General features: G+C 58.0%; 1 protein-coding gene across 3 annotated transcripts in view; it reads right to left on the bottom strand.

The window, feature by feature from the left end:
• SMG6 (SMG6 nonsense mediated mRNA decay factor) overlaps positions 1-26,424 on the bottom strand; it is a 103,140-nt gene that overhangs the window by 66,741 nt on the left and 9,975 nt on the right. For all 3 annotated transcript variants that reach the window (XM_068656168.1, XM_068656169.1, XM_068656170.1), the window contains exons 9-10: positions 12,722-12,783; positions 9,172-9,317 (exon numbers count right to left, since the gene is read on the bottom strand). In XM_068656168.1, the coding sequence (XP_068512269.1) occupies positions 9,172-9,317; positions 12,722-12,783 (208 nt within the window). The remainder of the gene's footprint in view (positions 1-9,171; positions 9,318-12,721; positions 12,784-26,424) is intronic.

Below are 26,424 nucleotides of genomic sequence, written 5' to 3'. Positions count from 1 at the left end.
GGGGACGCAGCGGGACAAGCGCCGGGCGCAACGCGCTGCAGCCCCCACGGCCCCGGGCTGCTGGAGTCTCTCAAAGCAGGGCTGCCACGCAGGTATCCGGGCTGGGCCGGGGAGCCACGGCTCTGCTAGATTGATTAATTTTTTCTTTCTTAAGCGGGATTACTTTAATTTTCGAGGCCTAATGGAGTCCAGCTGCGCCGGGGGAGGCGAGGCTGCAGTAGTACAAAGGCAGAGCTCTCCACGCTGGTGCAAAGTTGTGCACCAGGCACCGCGCACACGCGCGCGCACACACACACACACAAAGACCTATAAAAAGGATGCACTGCAGCGGGATATTTTTAGTCCTGACAATACGGCACTAAAAATACGACTTTGCTAATACATCACTACAGAACTATTCCCAGTGTCCATTCAGGAACGGTTTTAAAACATTTATTTTTGTTTCCTTTTGCAATGGTCAGAGAGGAGGGAGAAAATAGAAACTCATTGATAAGAGGAAACGAGAGAGACATGAAAAATTGAAAACTACCTAAAAGCTCATGGAGAGGTTTATTTTATTAGTTCTTAATAAATATCTTGCAGATTTCCTCAGGAAATACACCAGATCACATGTAAAATAGTTTGGTACTGATGTCAACTGTGTCAGCATATGAAATCTATTAGGGTGAAGCCACAGCAGGGTGATCAGCGTGCTGAAAAACTGCACGGCACTGAGGCGAGGGGGGGCGGGGGGAATCTCACGGCCCTTCCAAATTCTTCGAGAGGTAAAAAAGTCAGCCAAGACGCAGAGAGAGAGAAAAAAAAGATCCCACATCCTGCTTTGCGCTGCCAGCAATGTGAAGTGCCCAGAGATTAATTCTATGTCTGGCCTGGAAATGTGACTTTAAAGCATGGAGGGAGCGGGGAGGAGGAGGAGGAGGAGAGAGGAACGAGAAGGCCAGGCTAACGGGGACTGGCACCGTGCCACCGACCCCCCTCACCCCCCCCCTCCCCTCCGTCCCCCCTCTTCCCCTCCCCGAGCCATGTTTCAACGTAGACAGCAGTAAACCCCAGCAGACAGCAGCTCCGCGCGCGCTGCCAGGGCCTCGCACCAGCTGCAGCGCGTCTCCAGCTCCGCGCGCAGCCCCGCTGCAGATGGGCCCGCGAGCGGCCGCTTCCGCCGCGCCTGCCTTGAAAGCCCCCGGCACATGTGGCGGCGCTGAGCTGCTCCCCGAGGCCAGCCGGGAGCGCCCGGGGGGCCCCCCGCTGCCGGCACCGAGCGTGAGGTTTCGGCAGCCCCTCGGTTTCCCCGGGTTTTGCTCGGAAAGGTTGGTGCCGTTCCCAAGGCGCATTTGGCAGCCGGCGCCTCCTCTGCGGGGCTGTGCCGGGGGAGCGGGTGGAGAAGCACCAAGAGTTCATTGAGGCAGGGTGAGGAGTTGGGGCGGGGGTTTTACATCGCCGGGGGTATGGAATTAGGGACCCTCGTGCACTCTGGAGACCTGTGCCAGCCACAGGACGCGTGCCAAGGGCAGGAGGGACGGCTACAAGTGCCCTCGGCACGCTGCCTGCCAGCCACCCCATGGCCACGTTACCAGCAGCCGCCACACGCCGCACCCATCGGTGCCAAACACGGCCCTTTGTTACCCGAAGCACCTCAAATCCGTGCTGCCACTCACCTGGGGTTAAATGGCCCCGCTCCCTCCTGTCCTGGCTGCGAGGCTGGGCGAGCATCCCGTTAGCCAGGGCGAGTCCCGAAGGCTGGGTTTAAGCACAGCCAGCACCCTGCTGCCAAGAGCCCGCCCCACGGGCACACGGGGTCAAGGGCAGGCACTAATCAGGGAAAATCAAAGGTCTCCAAACACAAACCTGCATTGGGGCCACCTTCTAGCCTCAGACACACGTGTGGGAGAGGCAGGAGAGGAGCCCCCGCTGGGCAGCCCCCGGGAGGGAGGTGATGAACCTCACCGAGCTGCCAGGTTGCAGCTGAACCCGCACAGGGCACGGGCACGGGGCAGGCAGCCCTCGTTGCCTCCACCTGGCAGGCTATAAAACAGCCCCACAAGCTCAATCAAGAGTTTTACAACTTCACAAAGCACCATAATTAGGCTAATTATCCAGCCTTCTCTCGGAGAATTAAATAGAAATACAGTAATTGACTCGGCGTTGCTTAGAAGCACGAGGAAATCAAAGGCGCAGCGCACATTAAAGAGGCAGAAACATCTCTTTAAAAGTGAGAGGATTTCCTGTCACGGTACGAACATCTGAAGCCTCCCCAAGCCGCTGCACCTGGGGTGACCCCGCTCCCGCTCCCTCGCACCCCTCGCGCTGCACACACCAAAGCAGAGGCGAGGCAGAGCCCCAGGACAGCCGCGTCAGGCACCTCCCTTCTCGCCTCGCAGCAGGAGGACGGCCGGACACTGCGTGCCAGCACTCCATTTCCTGCCTCTCCTTTTCATACGGCGGCGCTGCCTCTTCCCACTTGCCGAAAAAAAACAGGGGCCGAGTCTCGGCACGGGCAGAGCGAGCCCAGGCCCCGGTGGCACCGCAGCGAGCGAGCCCCTCCGAGCCACCCTGGCCCTGCTGCGACTTGCCGTGGGGCTGCAGAAGCTTGGCGGGGAAGCAGACTCGGGCTTTGTGCTTACAAAGCGTTTCTCTCCCTTTGTTGCCCTGAAATGAGATCTCCCGGTGTCACCCTGAGACCCCGGTGTCACCCTGCGTTTGGTGGAACCGCTCCAGGAGCGGGCAGGTTGGGCAGAAGCCCCTGGGGCGTTCAGCTGACGCCGCTCCTCGGGGAATTTGCACCACGCTCGGGGTTGGAGGGCAGGACTGGAGAGTCTGACACACCGGCAGGCGCTCGGTTTCGCTGGAAACCTTCCCCTTCCCTGCCACAAAAGCCTCGCTCGAGCTCTTGCCTCCGAAGCCGACGGGGCTAGGTTTCAGAAACCTGAACTGCGAGTGGAAATTCCCTGCCGCGCGCGCTGCGCGGTGCAGCTCCTGCTGGCACTGGTGGCAGGGGGGAAAAAAAATCACGTGGGCCCCGCACACACGGCTCGCTGAGGAGTCTTGCATCAGAGGGCAGAAGCCAGCAGCCAGGAAAATAACTCCAATTACGGTAAATAAATCCCCAAATATGTGACAATTTGCCTTTTAAACAGGAAACAGAGGGGAATAAGCAAAGGAAGACTTTGGTCTAAACATTGCTGCCACCAGCCTCAAGAGCCCAAGAGCGAGGCTCTGAAGACACGTCTGGGCCAAGAGCGTTTTACCTGGGCTTTTCTGATGTGTTTCAAAGGCTGAGACAGCTTCCTTCCCCCGAAGGAAAGGCGCCTGCAGTTCCCAGCAGCTGTGCCAACCTCCAAGCACTCGGAGGAGCAGCCCTGGAGGGACAGCTACCACCCTCCGGACACGTGTGTGACCCTCGCGGGGCTCCGTGTGAGCGCCAGCCCGGCGCGGCGCAGGAAGCGTGCGCTGCGCGGTCACGCACACCCGCACCGCGTCGGCGCTGCTCTCCTGCTCACGTGGAGAAGCCCAGGCACGGCCAGGAACATCCGTGGGCAGCTGAAGGAGTGTGAAAGCCCTGTGCACACACACACGGAGCTCTCCGTACCTGTGCTCTCTCAAAAGACTCCACGGGAGCACGGGGAGGCCGATGGAGACCGGGCCTGGGCGCTCCTCCTCTGGGTTTCCTCCTCCCCTGCTTCTCGCTCGGACCTGAGGCAAATGAGAAGAGCAGCGCCACGACGGGAGGGGAAGGATGGGGGAAGGATGAATTTAACGAGCGGTTCCTCCAGGCTGAAAGGCCTCGGGAGGCTTTGTGCCTTAACAACACCTCGCTGACGCCAGGGGCAGGCAGTCTGGCAGGGAAATGGCACGCCGGGGCTGCCAGGTGCACGCTCGACACCTCGGGACAGAGGCTTCAGCCTGTGCTTGCTGCACGACGAGCCCTCAGAAAGCCAATTACACAACCTCCTTTGCACCAAAACCGAGGCCCCAGGCAGGTGGAGAGCCCTCGGGCTCCCAACGGGCACCGGCTCCAGCAGCTCAGCCCCCAGCAGTCCCCCTGTGCCGTGGGGACAGAGGTGGGGACCACCTGCCCCCCGGTGAAGCACCCATTTGCCACGCGAGGAGGCAAACTATGAGAAAATGAGTCAGTTCTGCTCCCCAGACAGGGGAAGATCGAGTTGCTGCTTCTGCTATCTGCAGCCTGAGGTTTATTACGCTTTGTTTTGTGCCTAATTTTAAAACTCCACCAAACCAAGGCAGCCGTCCACAGCACTGCTTTATTTTTAAACTCCCTCAGATGCGCCGGACTCCCTTGTGATCGACTCCCAGCACCTTCTGCCTGCTCCAACCTGCGAGATGTGGTTAGAGCCTCAAGAGAAGCCATTGAGATGTGGCTGCAGCGGCAGAGCGCTACGGGCTTCCGCCGAGCCTTTTTCTGACGCTGCAGCGAGCTCTGAGCAAAGCTGGGCTCCAGCCATCGGAAACCAAACCAGAACCATGAAGATGGTCAGAGACGAGGCCCGGTTCTGCCGCCGAGGGCAGACACCACCAGCTTCTGCAACGTCCCCGGGGATATTTTAAGGGTTTACGCTTTAGCTCGTAAGCCCGAGCAGCTGCGGTCAGCAAAGCGAAACGCGCTCCGCTCCGAGCGGGGCCGCGCGCGGTGGCAGGACAGGAGTGGAGCAGCCGCGTGTAAGAAGCACAGGCTGAATTTTTGGGGGCCTTTGGGGTTGATATATCCCCTGAAGCCATGCCGGGGTGCTGAATGTACATGGCAGGAGAAGGAAGGGAACCCTGTGCCTGCCAGAAGCTGCAGGTGATGCCCGCCCACCTGGGGATCCTTCTCCCGTCTACCGAAAAGATTTAGGCGAGATCAACGTCAGGTTTTCTACCATGCCAGGCTGTGCACGGCACCGAACCCTTGCAAAAACTGCAGTTAGGGGACGCTCAAACACGGAACGACAGCTCCGTGTTAGCCAGGCAGCTTTTACTCAACGCTGCTGCGATGGCACCGGTGGCCCTGCACCCAACCCTCCCTCACTTCACCAGCCCTTAGAGCTCCCCTCGCCAACCTCGCCTCGGACAGCCAAGCCGACCTTGTTTTCCCCCAGCAGGGCTGTGAGCAAAGCCCTGCCCGACCCCAGCCACCTCCACAAATCCTCCCCGTGCGCTCTGGCAGCCCCAAAACAGCCCCGCCAAAGGCTCCGGGCTCTGCCGAACCCCCCTCCGGGCAGCAGGGCCGGCTGCCTGCTCGCTCCTCAGCCAGAACCTCGCCGTGCCTCCGCGCCCCGACTCTGCTCGGCCCCGGGGGACGCGGCTTCACCGCCGGCATGTGCTGAGGATGCACATATGGCTTCCCCCGTCCCCCCCTTCCTTCCCCTCTTCCACCTAAGCCCGACCTCCCTAACAAACTCCACGCAGAGCAACGCGCCGGGGCCCGCGAGTGCCAGAAGGCATCCAGGTGCTGCAGCCCTGATGCTTCACACCCGCGGCCAGGCAAATTTGCTGGGATTTCCGGGAAGCGTCTCTAGGGTGCCCCGCGCTGCGCCCCCACTTTGCTGCGCGCTTGTTAGGAATGCGGCCCCGTCGGGGGGGGGAAAAAAAAAAAAAAGGGGGGGGGGGGGAGAGGGGAAGTTATTCTGGTGGTGGCCTATGAATAACATCCAGTGATTTATAGGAAGTATAATCCAATAATACAGTAAAATAAAACAGTGTGTCTGAGATGGGTTTGATTCCAGGAATTATAAAACAAATTATTAAAGAGAGAGAGAAAGAAAAAAAAAAAAAAAAAGCAAAAAAAAAAAAGCCTCAGAGAGGCCAGATCGGAGTAAATTGGGCACAGATGGGCTGGGAGGGGGTTTCTCCCTCTCCCCTCACCGAGATGCCCCTGCCGCAAGCACGGCTTCAATTAGGCCTTTCAGAAACCAGAGTTTTATTTCCCCAAATTACAGAATTAAAAAAAAATTAAAATTCTTGGAGTGTTTGTGGTCGGGATAAAGGGATCCAAAGCTCCTCTGCAACTTGATTGTGCAGATGGCTACCAAACTGTTAAAAGGGCCACCCCGTGAAGGGCCCGCCCCAGCTGGAGCCCAGGATAGCCCCAAAACCTCCAAAGTCACCAACCTCCGGCACCAGAGCGCTCCAGAAACTGCGCACCCACATCTCTCTGCCTCCTTCCCATGGGTGGGCACCCTTGCCGCCCAGGTTGAAGGTCCTGAAGCAGCTTTTTCACACCTCCAATCTCCTGCCACGAGGCAGCCAGCTCGGGCAGCCCTCGCCGCGTGTCCCCGCGGACGACGGGGAGGTCGGGCTCACCGGGAGGAGCGCGCTGCTCGGTGCTGCACCACGGGGGGAACATTTCATGTGGGAATTCTTCGGCTTCCTCTGTCAGAGAGAACAACAGCCCCGAGCCATCTCCCGGGGTCTTCCCAGCGCTGCCTGGCTGCTCGCAAGCAGCTGTGACCAGCTCTGCTCCGGTGGGATGCACGCGGCTCCGGCGCTCACGTAGCCGGCACCTGCATGGGAGGAGGCCGTGAAACGCCACGTGCTGGTCACAGCTGGGTGCAGCTGGCTCTGAAAAAGGTTTAAACACCCCGCTGCACCCCAAAAAGGCAGCCCATCAAGCAACGGGACATCTTGCAAAGGCAGATTTAGGAGAGGGGTAGCCACAAGCGACGAGGGGTGTGTAGGGGACTTTACTGCAGACAGGGTGATGGAGGGAACCACTGCCAGGGCAAAGGAAAATGAGCAAAAAGCAAAGAGCAGAGAGAAGCTGCTGCCCACAAGCCTCCAAGCTCCTGTGCTGCCTGCTGCTCCACTGCAAAATCAGGACAGACCGAGCGTAATGCACGGAGAACGGGGGAAGCTGATACCAAGAAAAGGGCCGGGTAGGTGTGAGGCATTAAGTCCAAGGAAGAGAAGTGTTTACTTTAAGTGTTTGCTTGTTAATGCTTCCTGTTTTCCAGTTCCCAAACCGGTGCTCAGAAACACGTGCCAACTGTACATTAAATTGTGCCTGAATTCCCCACGCCACCAGCGCTTTGCCCACCCCACCACCCCCCGGCTGCCAGCAGCACCCCCGGATCCCAGCATCAGGAACTCATCAGCAGCCAGACCCGGGGCAAGCCCGCGAGTTTCTCAGGAGCAGCTGCGGCTCCGGAGACCTGGAAATCCAGGGGAGGAGAGGGAGGGGAGCGCACGCCCCACGAGATATCTCCCCCCAGACAGCAGGGAAAGAAGAGGCTCTCAGACAGACCTCCCTCGCTGGCCCCAGACCCCCACGATCTCCTCCTGCTACCGCGAGCTCGCAGCGGAATTCAGGCAGGCAACGTGCACCAGGAAGGCCACAGCCACGCTCCCATCCCAGATTCGCGGGAGGATTTCGGTAGGAGGGGAGCTCCGGGTCCAACTGCAGAGCTCCATCCAGCTCCGGAGAGGCCAAGCCCCGACTGCAGCGAGCGCTGCGAGCGCCTCCCCACCGAGGCTCCCTGGAAGGGCAGGGGGGGAGCTGCCCCGTGCCCTCCTCGCCGCCCACACGCTGGGCTCGGCCCCCTCGCACCCGTTCCTGCTGCTGCCCGGCGAGCTGACTCATGTGCTGGGAAACGGGAGCCCCAACCCGCACCTTCCCGCCAGCCGTGCCCTGCTGCCCGCTCCGCTCGCTCCCCTGCCCGCAGCAACCCACACAGCGGGGCAGGAGCCAACATCCTTCTCCCTCCCTCCGTGCTGGGCACTTGGTAATAATTCAGCAAGCTTCCCTGCTCGCTTTTTCAACTCCAGGCTCTTTGCTTTCCTTTTTTTTTTCCCCTCTCTTCCGCACCCAGCTCCCAGCACTTCTCAGTATCACGGCGTCGGCACCGAGCCCAAGCTGGGCTCTGCCAGCACTCAGCGCACGAGCGCTCGGAGACCACCGGAGCATTTGCGCTGACAACAGAATTTGCTTTGCCAACAATATTCTTAGCGATGTTTTAGGGTCACCGGAGCAAGGAGCCCTCGGGGAAACCCTTGAAGGGCACGAAGCCTCGGATGGCAGCCGCCGTGCCATCGGACCTGCAGGCATTTCATCACCACCACCACCTGCTCGGCGCGAGGTCCGCAGGTCCCCAGCGGGAACGAGTTTTGCTTTTTCTCTCGAGATCAGCAAGCTGGGAGCAGCTGGCAACCGCTCACCCGGGAGGCAGGAAACTCCGAGAATACTTATTTTTCACATGAGATAAAAAGTGCTCCCTTTCTGTCACTCACTCACTCACATCCACGGCTCGGCTGCGGATGGAAGAGCCGAGCCCAGTGGTCTGAGAGCTGGGATCGCTTCCAGCTCTGCCACGGGGGCTTGCTGAGAAGCCCAGACAGATTTCTTCCTCTCCTTACCACCCGCTCCTGTCTGCAGCACAGACACAGCTATTAATATACCTACCGGGGGGCTGCGCAGAGGCATTGCTCATAATCGTAAAGCACTTTGCAGCTCAAACATAAACACGCCGTCGCCGGTTGGCACCCGGCAGGAAGGAGGGCAAGTCCTCGTAAGAAGGCTGCTGGCTCACCCAGGGCTTCCCCCGCCTGAGGAAGGTGCCAACGAGGCAGGCCGGGCACCCAGCACGGGGATCTGCACGTCCCAAACCCTCCTGCTGCTGCCAGCTCGCTCCACGCGCTGACCTCAGCCCCCAGCCAGCGGTCTGACAAGTGGCCAAGTGGCTCACGAGGGAGAAACCTTCCAGCAGCAGCTCCGTGGGGCTCTGCCGGCTCGCCCACGAGCTGGCTTTGACTGAAGGCCATCAGCTGGAGGCTTCCATCTTTAGGATCCAGCTCCTAAGCGTGCCCAACGCTGCCTCCTCCCAGCTGGGGAGCGTGGCCCTGCTCCCAAACGCGTGGCGCGGGCTGAGCCAGGCACCTGCTGCTGTGCAGGGACGAACGCAGCCCCTGGAGGCACAGTTCCAAGCCCAGAGGAAGGGATTCTGCTTTGGTGGCATCGCAGCACAAACCCAACAACAGCAGGGACCACACAGAGCCCCCTGGGTGGGTGGGCGACGCTGGATGTGCTTCATCCATCCTTACTGTGGGGCTGACACCCTCAGGCATCCACTCCGACTCCCCAAAAGGTGCAGAATTCCCCCCAAAACCTCCTCCAGGAGCAGCTCGACCCTACGCAGCGCGGCCGCTCCCCAGCGCCGGCTCCCTCCGAGCAGCACGAGGTACCTTTGGGCTGGGAGTTGTACACCGCAAACATGTTGATGGCCACGAGCTGGAGCATGCGGGTGCTGCCGATGGGAGGGGGGCTGTGCTGCAGCAGGACCTGGAACTCCCTCAGGACCTCTTCGGCCACCGCAGGGAACGTCTCCATCCTGCAAGAAGAGAGAGAGAGGCTGGAGAGCGCAGGCTATGCCCCCGGGGCGGGTGGCACAGCTCCCTCCGTGCCACTTTCCCCAAGGAATGGGGACCCCCCCCAGCTCTCGGGGGGCTGCCTCCCATCCCAGAGCTGCGGGGAATCCTCGCCTCGCAGTGAAGGTGCAGGCGGTGCGAGGGAGACAGCCGAAGCCTTCCTCGGAGAGGGCAGCGAGGGATTGCTCTGTGACCGACAGGCAGCATTCCTTTGGCAGGAACACGCGGCCTTTCTGAGTCATTTCTGACCAACCATTTTTTTCTCCTGACTTCTACCAAGCCGGGAGGGGTGCCAAGAGGCTCGCTTGGACCAGGAGCGGCTCATGGGACAGAAACCTAGGCTGCAGAGAGCTGCACACGCTGGTGCCACATTGCGGATGTGGCAGCCCCAGTGCCTTGAACTCCAGCCAGAGCACGCTCCCTCCAGTGCCTGTCCCCGAGCTCCTGCGCCGGTGCCGCTCGCTCGGGACAAGACCCCACGAGAGCCACAAGCTCCACGCTCCCACTCCTTAATCCTCACCGCTTTGGAGCCCCTGCTTTGCCCGGGGGGGGCAGCAATTTGCAGCTGAACACCCGGCCCCATCCGGCAGCTGGGCCCCGCAGCGCTGGCGAGCGCTTGTCGGGCCACGGCAGTGCCGCAGCCGGGGATGGGGCGAGCTTTCAGCACAGCTCACAAGCACCCGTGGAAACGTGACACGTTTATCCTGCTCCTCCTCTGGCGTCGCCGAGGGAATGGGCTGAGGTTACGTAGCAGAGCTGCTGGATGCCCGGCTGAAGCGGAGTCAAAACTGGAACCAAGCGCACAGAAGAGCACAGGCGGGTCGCAAAAAATCACGGCCACGTGGCTGCCCACAAACGGCCCTCCCCGGGGACCTCACCTGGTATCCCATAAAGGCATCAAGAAACCGCCAAAAGCTTTGTAAATCAGTGGGGAAAAAATAAATAATAAAAAAAAAGGTTTTCCTGTCCTGTGAGCTTGCCCCAGGAACGAAGGCTGCTCCGGCAGCAAGTGCCAGCTCCAAGATCGGTGACACTGAATTTGGGTGGCCACAAAGACAGGGAGGGAGCCCAAACCTGCGTGGGGTAAGGCGCCTGGAGCCAGGGCAGGCAACCTCAGGGGCCTCCATAGCAATTTCCTCTGTCTTTCCCCTGAGAGATGCAGATCTGGTGATATCAGCACGCTACAGGCTGGATTAGCGAGCCGCTTCTGGTAAGCCACATGGGCAATTCTGCTGGGCTTCCCCAACAGACTTTCAGGACAGTAAGAGGCTCTATTTTTAAAGGCAGAAATGGCTTTCTGACGAACCAGATGTCACAGGCTGCCTTTCAGCAGCCGGCTCTCCCTGGCAGCAGGGGTACCCTCTCCCTTGGCACCTTGGCTGGGGCGGTTCGAGGCCGCCGGTGCCGTCCCCGCTGGAACAAATGGGCTCCTTGGGCTCTGCAGCCTCACAGGACGGAGCACAGAAGTGCTGCTCCCCCTCGAAAAGGCGACTTCCCTGGCCTTGGGGCTCAGCCAGGGCATCAGAGCAAACCGATGGCTTCTGGAGACTTCCTAATTTTGCAGAATCTCAGCCCCCAGCCAGCAGCGTCCTCCTAGGGCGGACGGGAGGCTGGGGCTGGAGGAGCCCTTTGCAGGATGGGTTTGTCAGCGAGGAGCTGAAGGTTTTTGCCACGGAATAACAAGAAGAAGTGAGTCCTCAGCCCCGCCAGCTGTGCTCTGATACCGCCGCACATCTGGAACGGCACGCGGTAACCCCACTGAGCTCAGAACCAGCAGGTCAAGAAGAGAGCGGAAGCTTTTAATAAACTGCTTACCTGTGGTTTTAGGAGCACAGCAGCCCCATCCCTACATCAGCAGCTCTTCCCTGCTTTTTACGGATAACCGACTGTAGATCCTGCCCAGAGAGGACTCGGCCAGTCCTCACCTTTTACCTATATCGAGCACGGAAGCTATTTAGCAGGGCTGGACAATTTCTCTTCCTGTGTCAGGGTATTACTTTCTAGTTCCCTTCTAAGTACTTGAGGGGATATTCTGCCATTAAACATCCTCGGGTTTTCTAAATGACTGTCCTGGGAAGCAACCGCCTCAAAAGCTGCATCTTAATTTCACCAAAGTCTCGGGAGCCAAATGTGCAAGCAATCAGTGCAACATCCCCATTAATCCCCCTGCTGGCACGCGTTCAGCCCGGAGCTCGGCCGCGAGCGTGGCCCGGCGGAGCCGAGCACCAGCAGCTCCCCGGACGCTCTGCCCTGCAGCACAGACACGTTGCACTTCCCAAAAATTCACGGGCAGCTTTCCTCCTGATTTCCTGAGGGCATCGAGTGCTGCCTCCTCGCTGCTGCCCCCGAGCAGGGAACTGGGATTCAGGGAGGGAGGCAGAGCAGCAGCGGGCACTGCGCCGCTCTCCCCCTCTCCCTCGGACACTTGGCTCTCCAGAGGGCTGTCAGGAGCTGCTCCTGCTTCGTGGATTTATGGAGCGTGTCAATTCAAGCATGTGCCCTTCCAACGAGCTGTCCCATCGCGTGGAACAAGTGCCGTGGCTTTAGGCTGCACCTCGGGGTTGGTGCTGGTGGCTGGGGTTGGTGCTGGCGTCCTGCAGCCTCGGCTTCCCCTTGGCTAGGAGGGAAGGGGCCAGGACAGGTCCCTGCCACCTGATGGTGAGGGAAAGTCCTCCTAAGGAGCAGGGACAGCTCCGGGGAAGCCTGTGGGCTGCAAGGCTGAGCTCTGCTCTCTGGGTCAGAAGGCTGTCCCCAAGGCTGGGCCCGCAGCCCAGGCCTGGATCAGGCTGGCTTTGCTTCCAGGAGAGCTCTCCGTTATTTGAACCCAGCTTATGACAGACGTGGCCAAGGGGCACTTCGTGTAAAGCCGTTCCCACAGCTCCCAGCTGCGAGGCTTCCCCCGAAATGGCAGCGAGGAGACGAAGGGTGAAGCTGGTCTCAACGTGCTGGGGACCCTCCTGCCCCCAAGGAGCCCCTGGAGCCCCCTGCCCGCTGGCTGAGGGTGGGGGCAGTGGAAAACGAGGGGGAAACTCCCGAGATTAATGGGGAGGGAGCACGGTTTGGGGCCAGGAGAGGGAGAAAACAGCCTCCGGTCCCACCCGTGTGAGGCTCAGCTGGCCAAGCTCAGCCTCTGCCAGAGGGTCCTGGTGCACCAGCAGGATCAGGCCTTGAGGTGGGGGAAGAAAAAACCCCCCCAATAACCAGCGTGGACCGGAGGGCGGGTAAGGAGAATAGGAACCAGGAGGCTAGGCCTGCAAGAATTCACACCCTGTGCCCTCAGCTCCAAACACAGCTTAGTTGCTAACAATATTAAATTCCAAAAAGACTTGTAATGTAGGAAAATAAAATAAACATCCTGCACACTTACCCAATCCTGGTAAACAGCTTCCCATGGGCATGGAGAAAACTGAGGATGAACCTTTTGTTCAGCTGCATGGGAAAAAAAAAAAAAGAGAGAGAGAGAGAGAGAGGAGAAAACAATTAAACTCTCTCCGATTTCCTGTGAATTAAGAATGTCCCCAGTGACAGAAGAACCTGGCCTGGATACTGGGGGTGGCACTGGAGATGGGAACCAAATGGACATGCCCAAACTCTTACAAACATCATGCATGCAGGCGAGGGCAAGTGCCAAACAGCTGGATGCTGAGCGGGGAGAGGGCGGTGGAGACACAGCACCCTCTGCCGGGACCTGGGGGCTCGCAGCAGCCGGACTGGGCTCAGCACAGCCCCGAGCACACACCAGGACCCGGTGGCTTCTGCAAAAGGTGGCCCAGAGCGTGGCATTTCCACCCGGTGGGGAGAAGAAACAGAAATTGAGAAGCGGCTCTGGGGGTGCTCAGGGTGGCACAGAGCTGAGGGCAGCCCCTGGTCGAGGCAGGGAGGGAAATGTTCATGAAACTCAGCAGCAAAGCTGGGAGCGCTTCTCGGTGCCGTGCCGGGGCAGCTTGCAGAAGTGAGGGGTTTTGGGGTGCTGCTGTTCCCCTGCATTTAACCCCACGGGCTCGTTATTTCTCCTGTGAGCTGCTAGAGCAACGTGGAGCTGAGTGGATGCAGGGCAAACTCCAAAGCACGTGGGGTAATACCAGCTTCCTGCCCCGCTTTGGTCCAATAACACCAAAATCTAACCGAAACAAATGTTTGCCACCACTCGAAGCCACCTCTGCTAGCTCAGCAGTGCTCTGGGCTTTTCCCCATCCTTATCTGAACAGCTCTGAAGAAGGCTGGGGGTGGTAAAAAGTCACTTTGCCCAGCCCTGGAGGTGGCTGCGTATCCCTGGGGATGGCCTGGCCTCTCTCTTACCTTCTCCACCACGAGAAGCTTCCAGCTAGCACCCCCCCCGCACCGCTGCGGTGACAAAAGCCAGGCTCCAAGCCCCGGGTCCCAACACCGCAGCTCCAATTCCTTTTGTGCGAGGATCTGACACCAGGAGCCCCTCTCCTTCCACTTACAGGGGGACCCAGGAGCACAGGGAGGAGCAGGACAGCAGCAGGAAGGGTTTTGGCAGTGCCAGCCTGGTGCCAGGACACCGCCAAGGCTCCAAAAGGCTGCCCCAGCCTTGGAGCTCCTCCTGCCTCGTGTGCAGCTCACGCCGGTGCTTCCACGAGGAGCTCCACGGGGTGCGACTGCCTCGGGGTAATGAACCCGGTCTGAGCTCCCCGAGGACCCGTGCAGGAGAAGGATGCCCTGCTGCAAAGCCGCTCCTGGGCCATGTGCGAGTTTCAACATAAAACCTGTCTCATAAAACAAGCCAGACCAATTAAACTGGCCCCCGCAGCAAGGGCTTCGTGCTTGCTCGCTATTTTACGGCTGCCCTCAAGAGCCCTTTCCGCTGGAACCTGACTTTATTTGCCACCATTTTATTAACTCTGCAGATGAAAACCCGAAGAGGCCGGGGAATACTGGGACAGCACCGCAAAGCCCTCGCTCACTTTGCCAGCCGAGCTCGGACGGCTGCTCCTCCACCACCCTCTTTAAGACACCGAGGCAGCTCGGAGCTCGAAATATTAATGTTTTCCTTCAGGCGACGGAGGTGGAAAGCTGGTTTGTGACCAGCTCCGTGGCTCCAGCTGCTATCAGGCACCCCGAGAGCTGCAGGCAGCTCCCAGCCCTGAGCAGCGCTCTCCCCCTTCTCTCTTGCAGGCTGCAGGAGCTGTCAGCTCCGTGCTCCTCGGCGAGGGGATGTGGAAAAGAGACACCACCTTCTTCAACATGCAGGGCCCCAGCCTGACCCTGGAAAGCCCACGGTAAGGCTGCCGGGCAGGTGGCATGTAGGGGAAATGAGAAACGAGGGCAGCAGTTCACCTCCAAGGCCCACGTTCAGCCCACAGCCTTGGGAGCACTCACCCTGCAATCCTTTCCTGGCAGCGGGGGAGTACCAAAACTCCCCACCTCCACTGGAAAGTGACACCCACAGAGGAACAGGCACCGAGCCTTCCCGCAGAGACACCCGGCTCCAGGAGGGCTGGGCAGGACCCGGCTGCACCCAAACCTTCTCAGAGGGAGCTCCAAGCTCGGCCTTTTCACCCGCAGTGCCAAGGACTATGCGGTCACACAGCGCAGGACCCAGTGCTGGGATGGACACCAGTGCATACATCACTTATTATTTTTTTTTTAAGAGGAAGCAGGATACCTGCCTCTGGGAAAGCAGCAGGTTTCGTGCCTCCTGCCAACTTCAGCACGAACCCAGCAAGCCCAGGCCGAGCCCCGTGCGCCCCGGCACCGTGGCATGGCGAGGAGGCACCTTTCGTGCTTCTTTCATCCCTTTTTTTTTCTCTCACAGCCTCAAGGTTTTGATGAGCTCATCGCTTAACTTTGGACCTTTCATCTCCGAGTTCACGCGAGGGCCACGGGCTGCTTTGACTGGGCTTTTTCTCTGAATGACTCGTCCCGGAGTGACTCACCTGCCCCTCGGCCTCGGGGAGCCAAGCGCCGCTTCTCACGGCGAGAGGGAAACGGCGACTTCCACCCGGCGGCGTGGGGCAGGGAGGAGGAAGTCCCAGCGCCCCCCGTTCTGCATTTGGTGGAGAAAAATGCTTCCCCAAAGCCCTGCCGCCACGCTCCCGACCCCGGTACTGGAAGGGGAGAGCTGCACCGACCGCCTGGCTTCATCAGAGCCAGCGTGCAGCACCAGGCACGGCCCACGGCTTCCTAAAAATTGTCCCCGTGGGGATGCCAGGGGGAATGCAGAGCTCCCCGTGGGCAGCTTTGTTCCTCGGGCTGGGGAAACAAAGCTGGCTGGTTCCCTTTGGCCTCTTGGGATGAGCCCACCAGCCCAAGCAAAGCTCACAAAACATGAAACGATGGCAGAAAACGGGCTTTGTCCCTTCCAGCTGAAGAGCGGGCACCACCGATATGGAAGTTATGAGCATATAGTGAAGGCATTAGTTATAAAAACAAACCAGCTGTCAAGAAGAAGAAGGGGTCCCTGCACACAGTAGTGCCTGAAGCTGAAAACAGCTGTTTCGGCTGTCATGAGTCAGCATGTGCAGACAGACTAAATCCACCTGGGAAGAGGCAACCTCACCAGAGGAAGCAACCCGCTGCTGCTCGGGGAGCATTCACACAGCGCAGCGCCAACCAAAGTGGATTTGTTGCCATGGATGAAATCAACAGCGAGTAACAAACCGCTCGCGGCGCAGATAGCAACGGGCAGCTCGAATCCCGGGGAGGCCACGGGGAGTACGTCCTGACAGCACGCAGCCCAGAGGCGGCCGGGCAGCTCAAGGAGAGGTTTGTCGTGGCTGGAGCCAGGGAAGAAGAAAAGCGAGAGCCGACCTCGAGGGACTCGGAGCGAAAAAGGGTTGAGAACGCGTCTCCCACCCTAGCGCAGGAACGCAGGAAATGCCAGCGGGGTGCGCAGGAAAAGGAGCGCCGCGGAGCCGAGCTCCCGTGCCTGGACCCGGCGCGGCCGCCCTTGGCTCCCCGCGGGGAGCGCGCCGAGCTTTGGCACCTGAGCATCGGTCCCAGCTGCGAAGGAGGCACCAAATAAGGGAAGGATTCTGGAGCCGCGACTCCTGGGGAAAAAACCGTTTCAAGTTAAAAATTGTTACTTCAGGTTTGGAAGTAAATTTCAGGATCTGGTCTTTATCAAGCGAGGCAAACTTTCTTCAACATCAGCAAAGCATCTGCGGAGCAGAAAGCGGTGTCAGAGTCAAAATAGGCTGCAAAAGACAAGTCCATTAATCAAGAGACCAGATGCAGAAGTGCCTGTAACAAACGCGCTGTCTCCGCTGGAGTGGAAGGGACTGGAGCCCAGCGGGGCGTCCTCCCGAGTCTCGGGGTATCCTCAGTGACAAGGGGTTGGGATACAGACCACAGAGCCACGCAGTTCAGCTCCAAAACACGTACCACACTCGTCCCAAATATTTTCGGGGTTTCTCGGGCAGCCAGGCTTTTCCAGGCACAGCTTCCTTGCTGGGAATTGTGTGAAATAACATCCAGGCACCCAAACCATGCCACATTGTCTGTCCCAGCTCAGGGGCTGGATACACCACGTTACACATGAGGATTATTCCCCTCTCCTTCACTGCCACGCGCCGACCCAGCCCAAGGGCAGCAGCGGGGCCATTACCTCCCCTAGAGGTGGCCCTACAAGGAGCCTGAGCCTGCATGGCATGGTTCTGGTGGAGTTTTCCGTGTCACTACCTCACTAAATCAGCAGCCAGCACGGAGAGGAGCTTCTCAGGCAGCCCAGGACGCTGCAGAGGGCTTCACTGGCAAGGCACCAGGAGGGTTTCACTGCTGCAGGTGCAATTACAGCAGCGTGCTGGTTGTGCAAACGGCTGTCACGTCCAGGGGCTAGCAGGGATGGCTGGCATCTTTTGCAGGATTTACGAGGTAGCTACAGAGCTGTGGGCAAATTCCAGCTGGGCTAATTAGCATAATAATTCCTCTTTGTGCACTACCTGCAGCCAGGAATGGATACAGAGCTGGATACAGAGCCGCCGGTGCTGCTCCTCGCCACGTATTCCAGTGCAGGTTTCTGTTCAGCAGTTGCAATGCCCTGCCCTGAACTAGATCCATTTTTGCAGCTACAGAAGCAATTCCTGGGAGAATCCCAATACTTAAGGCAAGAGACTGCACAAATGTAGCATCCAATTTACTACAATATGGAAAAAAAAAGAGGGAATTCTGATGCCTCGTGGCCTTGAGGCTTAAGAAATTCATTTACAGGTAAAGAAAACTCGATGCACTCCTGCAGCTTCCCGATCTTTGGGACTGCAGCAGCTCCAGGACGCATGTCGTGGCTGTAAAAGTCACAAGTCAGCATCCCGGCAAGACAAAGAGAGGCATTTAGGAAGCCCTTCATCAAAAGCAGGTGAGATGAGAAACACGAGCAGGACAAGCGTAATGTAAAATCAAGCAGCGGTGACTTCACCGGCTCTGAAATAAATACCCGGCCCATGCGGATGTTTAACGTGATTTAGTAACGAAGCGATTAGCGGGACTTTCAGTTTAAGGAAAACAGGTCAAATGGAATATTTACACGCATGCGATTTCCTCTTCAGCCACACTCGTAACCTAAGCTGCTTGTAAAGCATTTAAATTAGTAATATGCAGCATTCCTGAAAAAATATTAGACTAAACACCACGTAGCAAAATTAAATAAAACCTGATTGAGTTAACATCTTAAAAAGCAGCGGTCTTCAGGGAACCCCCACTGAGCCGGGTGGGAAGAGCTTGGTGGAGCCTCGCTGGCAGTGTTTTTATCGACAAACTGAAAGTAAATTCGGCCGCCCGACTGCCTGAGACACAAAAGGAACGATAAGCAAGGATGGCTGCGGCACATTTACGCATGGTTATTACAATCCTTTCACAATCTGAGCCTTTCCAACATCAAATGCCACATTACGCATCTGGGGTCATGGAAAATATGCCTCCAGGAGCCCGAGCCCGAGGCAGCTTCTCCAAAAAGGCTCAAGGGACTGCTCGAGGGACCTCCTGGTAGGATGGCAGGAGGGACAGGGTGTCCCTCAGATGAGCGGAGAGGCACCGGGCAGCACGTTGCCATCTACACACGGCGCTGAGAGACCGACGCCGAAATACTGCCCCAGGTTCTAGTGCCCTGATTTCAAAAAAAGGTGCTGAAAAATTGGAAAAGGTCCAAAAGCCGGCCGTAAAAGTGATTTCAATGGCTAGAAATAACGCCTGGCAGTGAAAAACCTAAACAGCTCGATACGCTTAGCGTATCAAAAAACCCAGGAGGTGATTTGGTTGCATGCGCAAAGGACCTCGGCAGCACCGAAGGGCTCTTTGCAGCAGCAGCAAGGCAAAGCAGACGAACAAACGAGAAACATTCACTCTGGAAACAAGGTAGAAATGTTTCAGAACCAGCGCAATTACCACTGGAACAAACTCCCCAGGAAGAGGGTGGATTCTCAAGGCTGGATGTCTTTCTGGAAGTTTTGCTTGAGCCAAACACGAGTTCTTTGGCTTCACGCAGGAGTAGCAGGCTGAAATTTAAGGACCTGTGATATACAGGAGATCAGACTAGATGATCTAATGGTCCCTGCTGGCCATAAACTCCATGAATCTATGCAAACACGCCAAAGAGGGTCCTCAGCTGAGATATCAAGTTCACTTTCAACACTAAATGTTTCACAAATTGGCTCTGGTGCTGCAGGTCATTTAGGAGACGAGCTCAGCTCTTGAAGGCTGCAGCTGGTTAAGCACTGAGGGATGACCCGGGCAGGGCCGTGCTTTGTCCAGCAGGTAAGGGGGGAGGCTGCGTGCTGAAACCCCCCGGCAGAAAGCAGCTCAGGCTCAAACGCACGCTGTCTGCCAGGAGAAACCAGCATCTGCGATGAAAACGTGACAGCGAGGAACGTGCAACGAGCTCTGCTGATGCGAGACCTTCCCCTAACGGAGCTCGGGGTGTCGTCAGCCTCCTGCGCTACCCCAGAGCCGATCAGCTGTGGGGTCAAGCACGAGGGAGGGAGATCACAGGAGAAATTCAGGAAGGTGAGGACGGCAGAGATCTAACCCGAAAAGGCTGAGGAAGGGATTAGGCCGGCAGAGGAGACGTTTGGCCAGCAGGCTGAGCGGAGGCTGAGCCTTCCAGAAGGCTGAGAGCACGGCCACGGGCTGCTCCTCGCGCTCCTGCTCCCCCGGCTGCATCCCTCGGGGGGGCAGAGGGCAGCGAGGGCTGCTGCTGGCTGCCCACGCACGGGCAGGGCGCTGCCTGGGGAGCTCTTCTGGAGCCTTCGCTCCTACCTGGGTGGTTTTACCCGGGGCACGAAGGCATCTTCATCTCTCCTGTGTGCGCCACGCAGCACTGAGGGCTGCTGGGGAGGAAGAGCAGAGCCAAGGACAGAGGAAATGACACAGATTCCAGCAGGTCCCACTCCCTGATCCTCCGGAAGGAAGTTTCTTTCCTAATACCCACCTCCAGAGTGGATACGAGGCCTGGCTGGAAGTGGCTCATTCAACAGTGGAAAGAAATAAATATTCCCCGTGGCAGAAATAAAGGGTTTTGGCTGCGGAACGCGAGGTGCCATCCCAAAAAGCGTTCAACAGACGGCAGAAAAAGTTGGAGCGGGCCAACTGCAGACAGAGATCAAGGTTAGACCAACAAGAACAACAGCAAAAAAAAAAAAAAAAGCTCAAGAGCAGCAATCACCGCCTGACAGGCTTCACCCTGCTCTGGGAAATTTCCCAATCCTGCTCTTAGACGTTTTACTTCCTTTACCAGCACTGCCAATTCCTGCCGTCTTCTCATCTGAAGCTCAAAACCCTCCCCTCCCGACAGCGCTCCGCAGCGCCTGGCCCATCAAACCCGCTGCCACGAGCGAGGCCTCCTGTGCAGCAGCAGGAGGGGTTTGGTTACACACAAATCCCGGGCTGATCAGCACCAGCAGGAGAGGAAATGAGGAAAAGAGTGAGTGACAGGGGAAGGCGGTTTCTGGATGATTGTACTCGGGTTTGGAGCACGAGAAGCTTGTTGGAAGTCGGAGCTTTGCCCCCCTCCTCGTCCGCAGCCTCTCTGGGATGTAGCAGAGCCCCTCGCACAGGCACGAGGCCTCGATGTCCTCGTAGCTCTCTCCCACCTCTGATCCCTCAGCACACATCAGCACCAGATGCTCGTTACCGCAAGGGGAGCGGTGTGTCAGTGTCTCTCCCCTTCGAGCAACGTCAGGCCCTGCCTCGTCCTTCGCAGTTAAACACAACCGCCAGCACGGTCTAAAAATAAAATTCAGAAAAATTAAAAAAACCTGAAAAAGGCAACACCGACTGCTGGAAACTCTTACCGACGGCTTAAGCCTTCACTTTCTGGGTAGTGACAAAAAGGTCAAGCTGGGCTGGAGAGCAACGTGTGGGTTCGACACAACACGCGTGCACACGGCAGGCTCCCTGAGCTGTGCCGAGCTCGGGGAGGCTTCAGCAGAGTGCTGCTGAGCATCCACGGGGCATCACGAGCCCCAGCAGCGTGCTACAGCGCTCCTGGGCAGATTTGTAGAGCCTGAACTGCAGCTGAGGGTCTTTAGCACTGTTTTGAAGTTAAAAAAGGAGCAGTTTTTAGAGTTTTTAGAAGTTCAAGGCGAGCAGGGAGGGTGCACAACTGGCAGCAGGCAAAAAAGGCAGCGCGAGCTGCATGGCTGAATGTCACGTCTCAAGCCCAGAGAGGCTAGGAGTGTGGTTTTGGTGTTTAACCAGCTTCAACTGCAGCCTGGCACTCTTTTACTTCCTCCGCAGAGAAGGCTTCTCACTGCTGGGGGAAAGAAACCAAGCTCACCACGCGAAACCAAACGGCTGGAGTAAAAATAAAGCCCCGGGGTGGTTTGGTGACCGAGGTCAGATTAGGAGGCGGAGGGGTTGCAGCCTGGGGAAAGCACTCAGAAATACTCATGCTGCCAACCGAGACAGAGATTACAGAAGGGGAGGCAGGGCAGAGAATTAACGCGAGTCCAGCAGCGAAGGGGCTGAGAAGCCTGTTTCGCACGCTACCAGCTCCCCCGTGCTCAAAGCAGTTTGTAAACCGTTTCCTAAACACAAAGGGAAAAAAAATACCCAGACCCGGGCCTGACCTCCACGAATGAGTAACCAAACCAAACTGCTTCCTGCGAGCTTGCGGGGGTGAGGGCAGGAGGCTGCCTGGGCAGGGCAGAGGGAACTCCACGTTGCTCCCTCTCAAGCACCGCTCTGGGCATGAGAATTAAGGACTCGACAGCTCGCGCTGCTGCTGCACGTGGGTGGTGGGCAACGGAGAGGAATGAGGAGGGGCAGCCTTCAGCTGGCCACCAGCACCTGGTGTTCTGGCCCCAGAGAGCCTCCCTCTCCTGTCTGTGCCACGGGGGAGGCACAAGGTGCTGATGGAAGCCTGCCCCAAGGCCCTCTGCAAGACCTGGTGTTGCTCTCCTGCGCTGAGAGGCCGAGGGGACACTCCCTCGCTTCGTGTCCCCTCCCTTTGGGGACACACCTACAGCACCGCTCGGGCTCGGCTCAGATGTGGGATGGGTGTGAGCAGTGGCTTTGGCGGCCGGCCCGGCCGCTGGGCATCTTCAGGCACTGCCAGGCTCGCGGGGCCTCCGTCCCCTCTGCTGTCTGCACAGGAGCACAACGCTGGGTGTAAAATAAAAGCAGGCGAGAGTTAGCGCGGGGCTGGGAGCTCCCAGGGCAGCAGCAGCAGCCTGAGGGGTGGCCCAGTGCGGGAGCAGCAGCGAGGGGAAGGCAGGGAGCAGGCAGTGGGGAGTTGCAGAGCCTGCTCCATCGCACGGCTGGGATTTTGGGCTGCCCAGCTAAAGCAGGAGCACAGCCCTGGCTGCTCGGACTCGTCTTCCCCACCACAGGCTCCTAAAATGGACCTGTGTGAGCACTCTGCCCACCTGACGCCACGGGCCGCAAGCAGAGCCCTGTACTCCTGCCAGCAGGGATTATCCTTCAGAGCCTAGATGGAAGAGAAAGGAGCAGGCGTCATCCTTCACTGTTCCCAGAAGCGCCGCCCGGGGGGGTGGACACAGGCTGCCACCAGTGAGCTTCCCAAGAGGCTTCTTGGCCATGTGTGCGTGTGGCAGAGCAGCTGTTGGTACAGAACAACACCAATTCCACTGCCACCCATCACTAATTCCTACTTGGGTGTCACGAAGAAGAGCTACGAGGTGAGAAACGAGCTGACAGGGAAGGGCAAATAAATAAACTGGGGTGTTTCTGCAGGTATCGGGCTCACAGATGCTCAGAGCACACCACAGTGGCCTCTGGGCAAGCCAGAAGCTCCAAGGGACTGCAGGCAGCAGCAGGGAACCCCAGCTCCAAACCCAGGTCCCTGCCACCACCTCGTGTGTCTGGCCCAAACAGCAGCCCGGCTGATGGGGTAAAATGGCCAAAAGCCACTGCCAAAACCCCCAAAAGCCTAACAGGAGGGCTGATCCTGCTGCTGCCCTCAAAGCGCTCCTCTCCAGATGCGGAACCCCGGAGGAAAAACTGCAGAGCCTGAAGCCAGCCGGGAGAAAGAGCCAGCCCAGAGTCAGCCGAGCGGCTGCTGCCGAAGAGGAACAAGTACACAGAGCAGAAACAACAAACACAGCCAAGGAAAAACGGATGTGAAACATGCAGGAGCTGACCAGGACACTGACCCTTTTCCCAACCGAGGACGCACTCCCGCCAACAAGGCAGAGGCTCAGGGAGCCCCAGGACCTCCCAGTGCTCCCGGAGGCACAAGCGCTCCCCAAAATGCCTTCTCCTGCCTTGGACCATGGTCGGATGCAGCATCGTGGTGCTAGGATGAGACGGGCAGTGACAGAAATAAAACTGAGAGGAGAGAAGGACTGAGAAAGATGGGTGAGAATCCTTGCACACGCCTCACCTCAGAAAGAAAAATAAAAAAAGAATCACAGTTAGAGCTATCGTGAAGCCAACCCCAACCAGGCACTGCCAGACGAGTTCCTAGTTGGCTGAATCCAGCCCCAGAGGGGCAAAAAGGAGCAGGACAAATCTCACAACCGCCCCTGCTGTGAGACGACAGCACCTTCAGCATGCCAGAGAGGAGCAGAGGCCCAGCTCCCTGCATGCCTAACGCTCGTCTCAATTTCTGGAGCTTCCCACCCCGGGATAGGCGCTGCTGACAGCCCCGGCGCGTTGCTGCTGTCTCCTGGCACTTGCACCCGCTGCCAGCACAGCCTGACTCCAGGCGTACAGCGAGCTTCCACGGAACAGCAGGGCATGCAACCAGGAGGAAATGCAGAAGCAGGATACGGCATCCAGCCTGGTGACGGAACTTTGTTCTCCCCTTTTTTTTGCTAGAGCTCCTGGTGATACTCGGCACCCATCTGCAGGAACCCCGATGTCCGTGTTCCCTGCTGCTGAGAGGAAAGCAAAGAGCTGGAGGTGAAAACCCGCTCTGAACTTCTCAACTGCAGCAGATCTCCACTCTTTCTCAGCTTTCCTAGGGGCTTTTTGGGTGGCCCTCCTTTTGGGGTGGCCAAACTCGCGCCGGCTCTGCGAGACTGACCTCTCGCTAAGAGCCTAGCAGGCTTAATTCTTTAATGATTCCGAAGCATTCAGACATCTGGAGAGAACTATTATTCAATTACTGGTGTGCCAAGGGAAAACCTCTCTTCCCTAATCCTAGCTGCAGCTATGGAGCAATCTGTGGTGCATGCACGCTGCGTGATCGCATAAGGAAGTATCTGCTGCAGCGTGCAGGCAGCGGGCAATTGCAACTGTGGGAACCTTAACTCAGCATTTCCTGACAGGGGTGATTAAAATCTCAAACGCAGTGTAATATTAACACTTTCTCAGGAGACTGACGGCACGTTTGCCCTGTTTACTCTACCAATTCACAGTCTGCGCAGCAAGCTGCAGCCGGCACTATCAGACCTGAGATCAAGACAGACCCAAGGCAAACGAAACCAATGGCAGCGAAGAAACAGGACCTGGCTCTCCAGCTCCCTTTGCTCTATCCAGCTTTTGGTTTTGTTATTAAAAAAGGGAATACGGCCACTCATCGGTTCAGTCTCCCTTTTGCTTTTCTCGTAGGAATCCTACAGGCAGTAACCTCATGTTGTGGGGTAAGCAGGGCACCGGGGCAGCCCGGATTCTCGTGTCGCTGCACACCTAGAAGCAAACAACAAACAGGAGACCACAGAGAACGGCCAGAAGGAAAGATTCACAGAACGAAACTCCAAAAGGCTGCAGGCCTAACGGACAAAAGCCTAAGCACAAAAAGGACTGGCTTCGACCCAAACGCTTCTTCTGCTGGCTTTGAGCCCTCCCCGTGCCCTCTGTGCCAGCGGCACCCAATCCAGTTAATGAGAGAGGGGCCAAACGAAGCTGCACGGCCCTTGGTGCAGGCAGATGGCACACGCTTCCAGTTCTGCATCTTCCTCGAAGAAGATGCCGGAGCAAGGAGTGGGAGAAGCAGCTGTGCCAAGCCTCCCCCTAAACACACAGCGCCGAGGCGAGCTGCCAGCGCCGCACGCTGCCTGTGCCACCACGGTGGCTGCAGCATGGGCTGCCCCTCTGCAGCCTCGCCGTCACGCTTTGCTGAGCCCACTCAGCTAGCTTCTGCCCCTGAAACAAAGTAATGGGGTTTGGGTCTTTATATAGGGCCACAGAAGGGGGAGGAAAAAAAAAAAAGCAGCCTAAAGGCATGCATTGAGCAGACTCTGCTCGCTGACAGGGCAGCAGGATGAGTAGGTGCTGAGAGGGAAGCGTTCAGCATCTCCCTGCCCTGTGTGCCACCAGGCAGCACTGGTACTGAGCTGCCTGCACAGCAAAGGAGGCAGCCAGCAAGAATGGAAAACATCCCAAACCATTTCAGGTTACCAACAAAGCTGCCAGGCTCCTTTAGCTCGGGCTGGGTTTGAAGGGAAGGGCACAAGGAGCCAGCTCCCACCCTGCTTGTATTGGCCAGAGCTGTTCGGGTCTACGCTTGTGTTGTTGTCCCTGCTTCTGAAAGCTCAACACTTTCCCATTTTGAGCCAAAAAATGACCTTCTCTGGGCCAGAAATAGCAAGCAGCTGCCACAAAGGCTGATAGCCGAGGAGCTACCTGCAGAGCACAACTGTCAGCATGAGCGAAAAACCAGCCCCAGCCTTCCCCAGGGCTCACGCTGGCAAGGAAGGCACCAGGAGGCAGTGACACGGTTTAAGACTCATTTCTCTGAAATGACACGTAAGCACTGGCACACTTCCCCTGGGAGCAGAGCTGTTCCCTTCCGCCCCAGCCCGCGTGGGGAACGGGCCTGATGCGATGTGGGGCAGAGGTGCTGCCAGGATGAGGGCTGCCGCCTGCCTCTGGCCCAGGCAGGGCCTTTCCGAAGCCAAACAGTGCCACACCGTGGCAGCAGGCAGACTGCTCAGCTCCTCTGCAGCCCCCGAAAGCACCGCCGAGGTGAGGATGAGGGTAGGAGGCCACAGCTTCAAGGATTCCAGAAGCGCAGAGCTTCCTCCCAAACAGCTGCTGTTTTTGTCCAGCCCCCAGCTTCGCAGCATGGGAACTTTGGGAGCGACACAGACTGCACGTTTCTGCTTCACCTGGTTGTGTTTTATCCGGATCGGTTTGGTGGCACGGTCGTGGCACAGCTCCCTAAGCATTTGTGCCAGCAGAAGAGGAGCAGAGCAGCGCACTGCAGCCCAAATTGAAAAATCTCGGCTGCCACAACCAGCAGGGCCCAAATCTGTGTCCTCAGCTCTCCTTTGGGGTTCTGGCTGTGCAGCCTCTCGGTGTTAGTGGGAGCAGCCACTAACATTTTAAACAGCTGGAGAGACCAAGACTAATCAGAGTCTGTACAGGCACTGCCAGTGGCCTGAGCTTCAGGCAGTGCAGCCCCCACTGAGCAGATCGAGCACAAGCTCCAGCAAACATCGCCGCACTGCAGACACCACAAACATTACTGCCCCCAGCTCGCCAGCGGTTACACCACCCCACATGGGAGTAGCGCGAAGGAGAAACTCCCAGTGCCTCAGAAACACTCACAGCATCGTATGTCAGAGCACGTCCACCAGTGATTTATGGAGACGCCAAAGCCTGGCACGTTCCTGCCGATGATGCTGAGGAAGCAAAGGTCTCCAGAAGAGAAGCCAGAGGAGAGGGAAAACAACCGAGGGCAGTAACAGCGAAAAAATGCAGCAGCAG

The sequence above is a fragment of the Anas acuta genome, chromosome 19, assembly GCF_963932015.1.
Source record: "Anas acuta chromosome 19, bAnaAcu1.1, whole genome shotgun sequence".
Classification (NCBI taxonomy): Eukaryota; Metazoa; Chordata; class Aves; order Anseriformes; family Anatidae; genus Anas; species Anas acuta.
The sequence above is the reverse complement of the archived record's forward strand: the minus strand, read 5'-3'. Positions and strand labels throughout refer to the sequence as shown.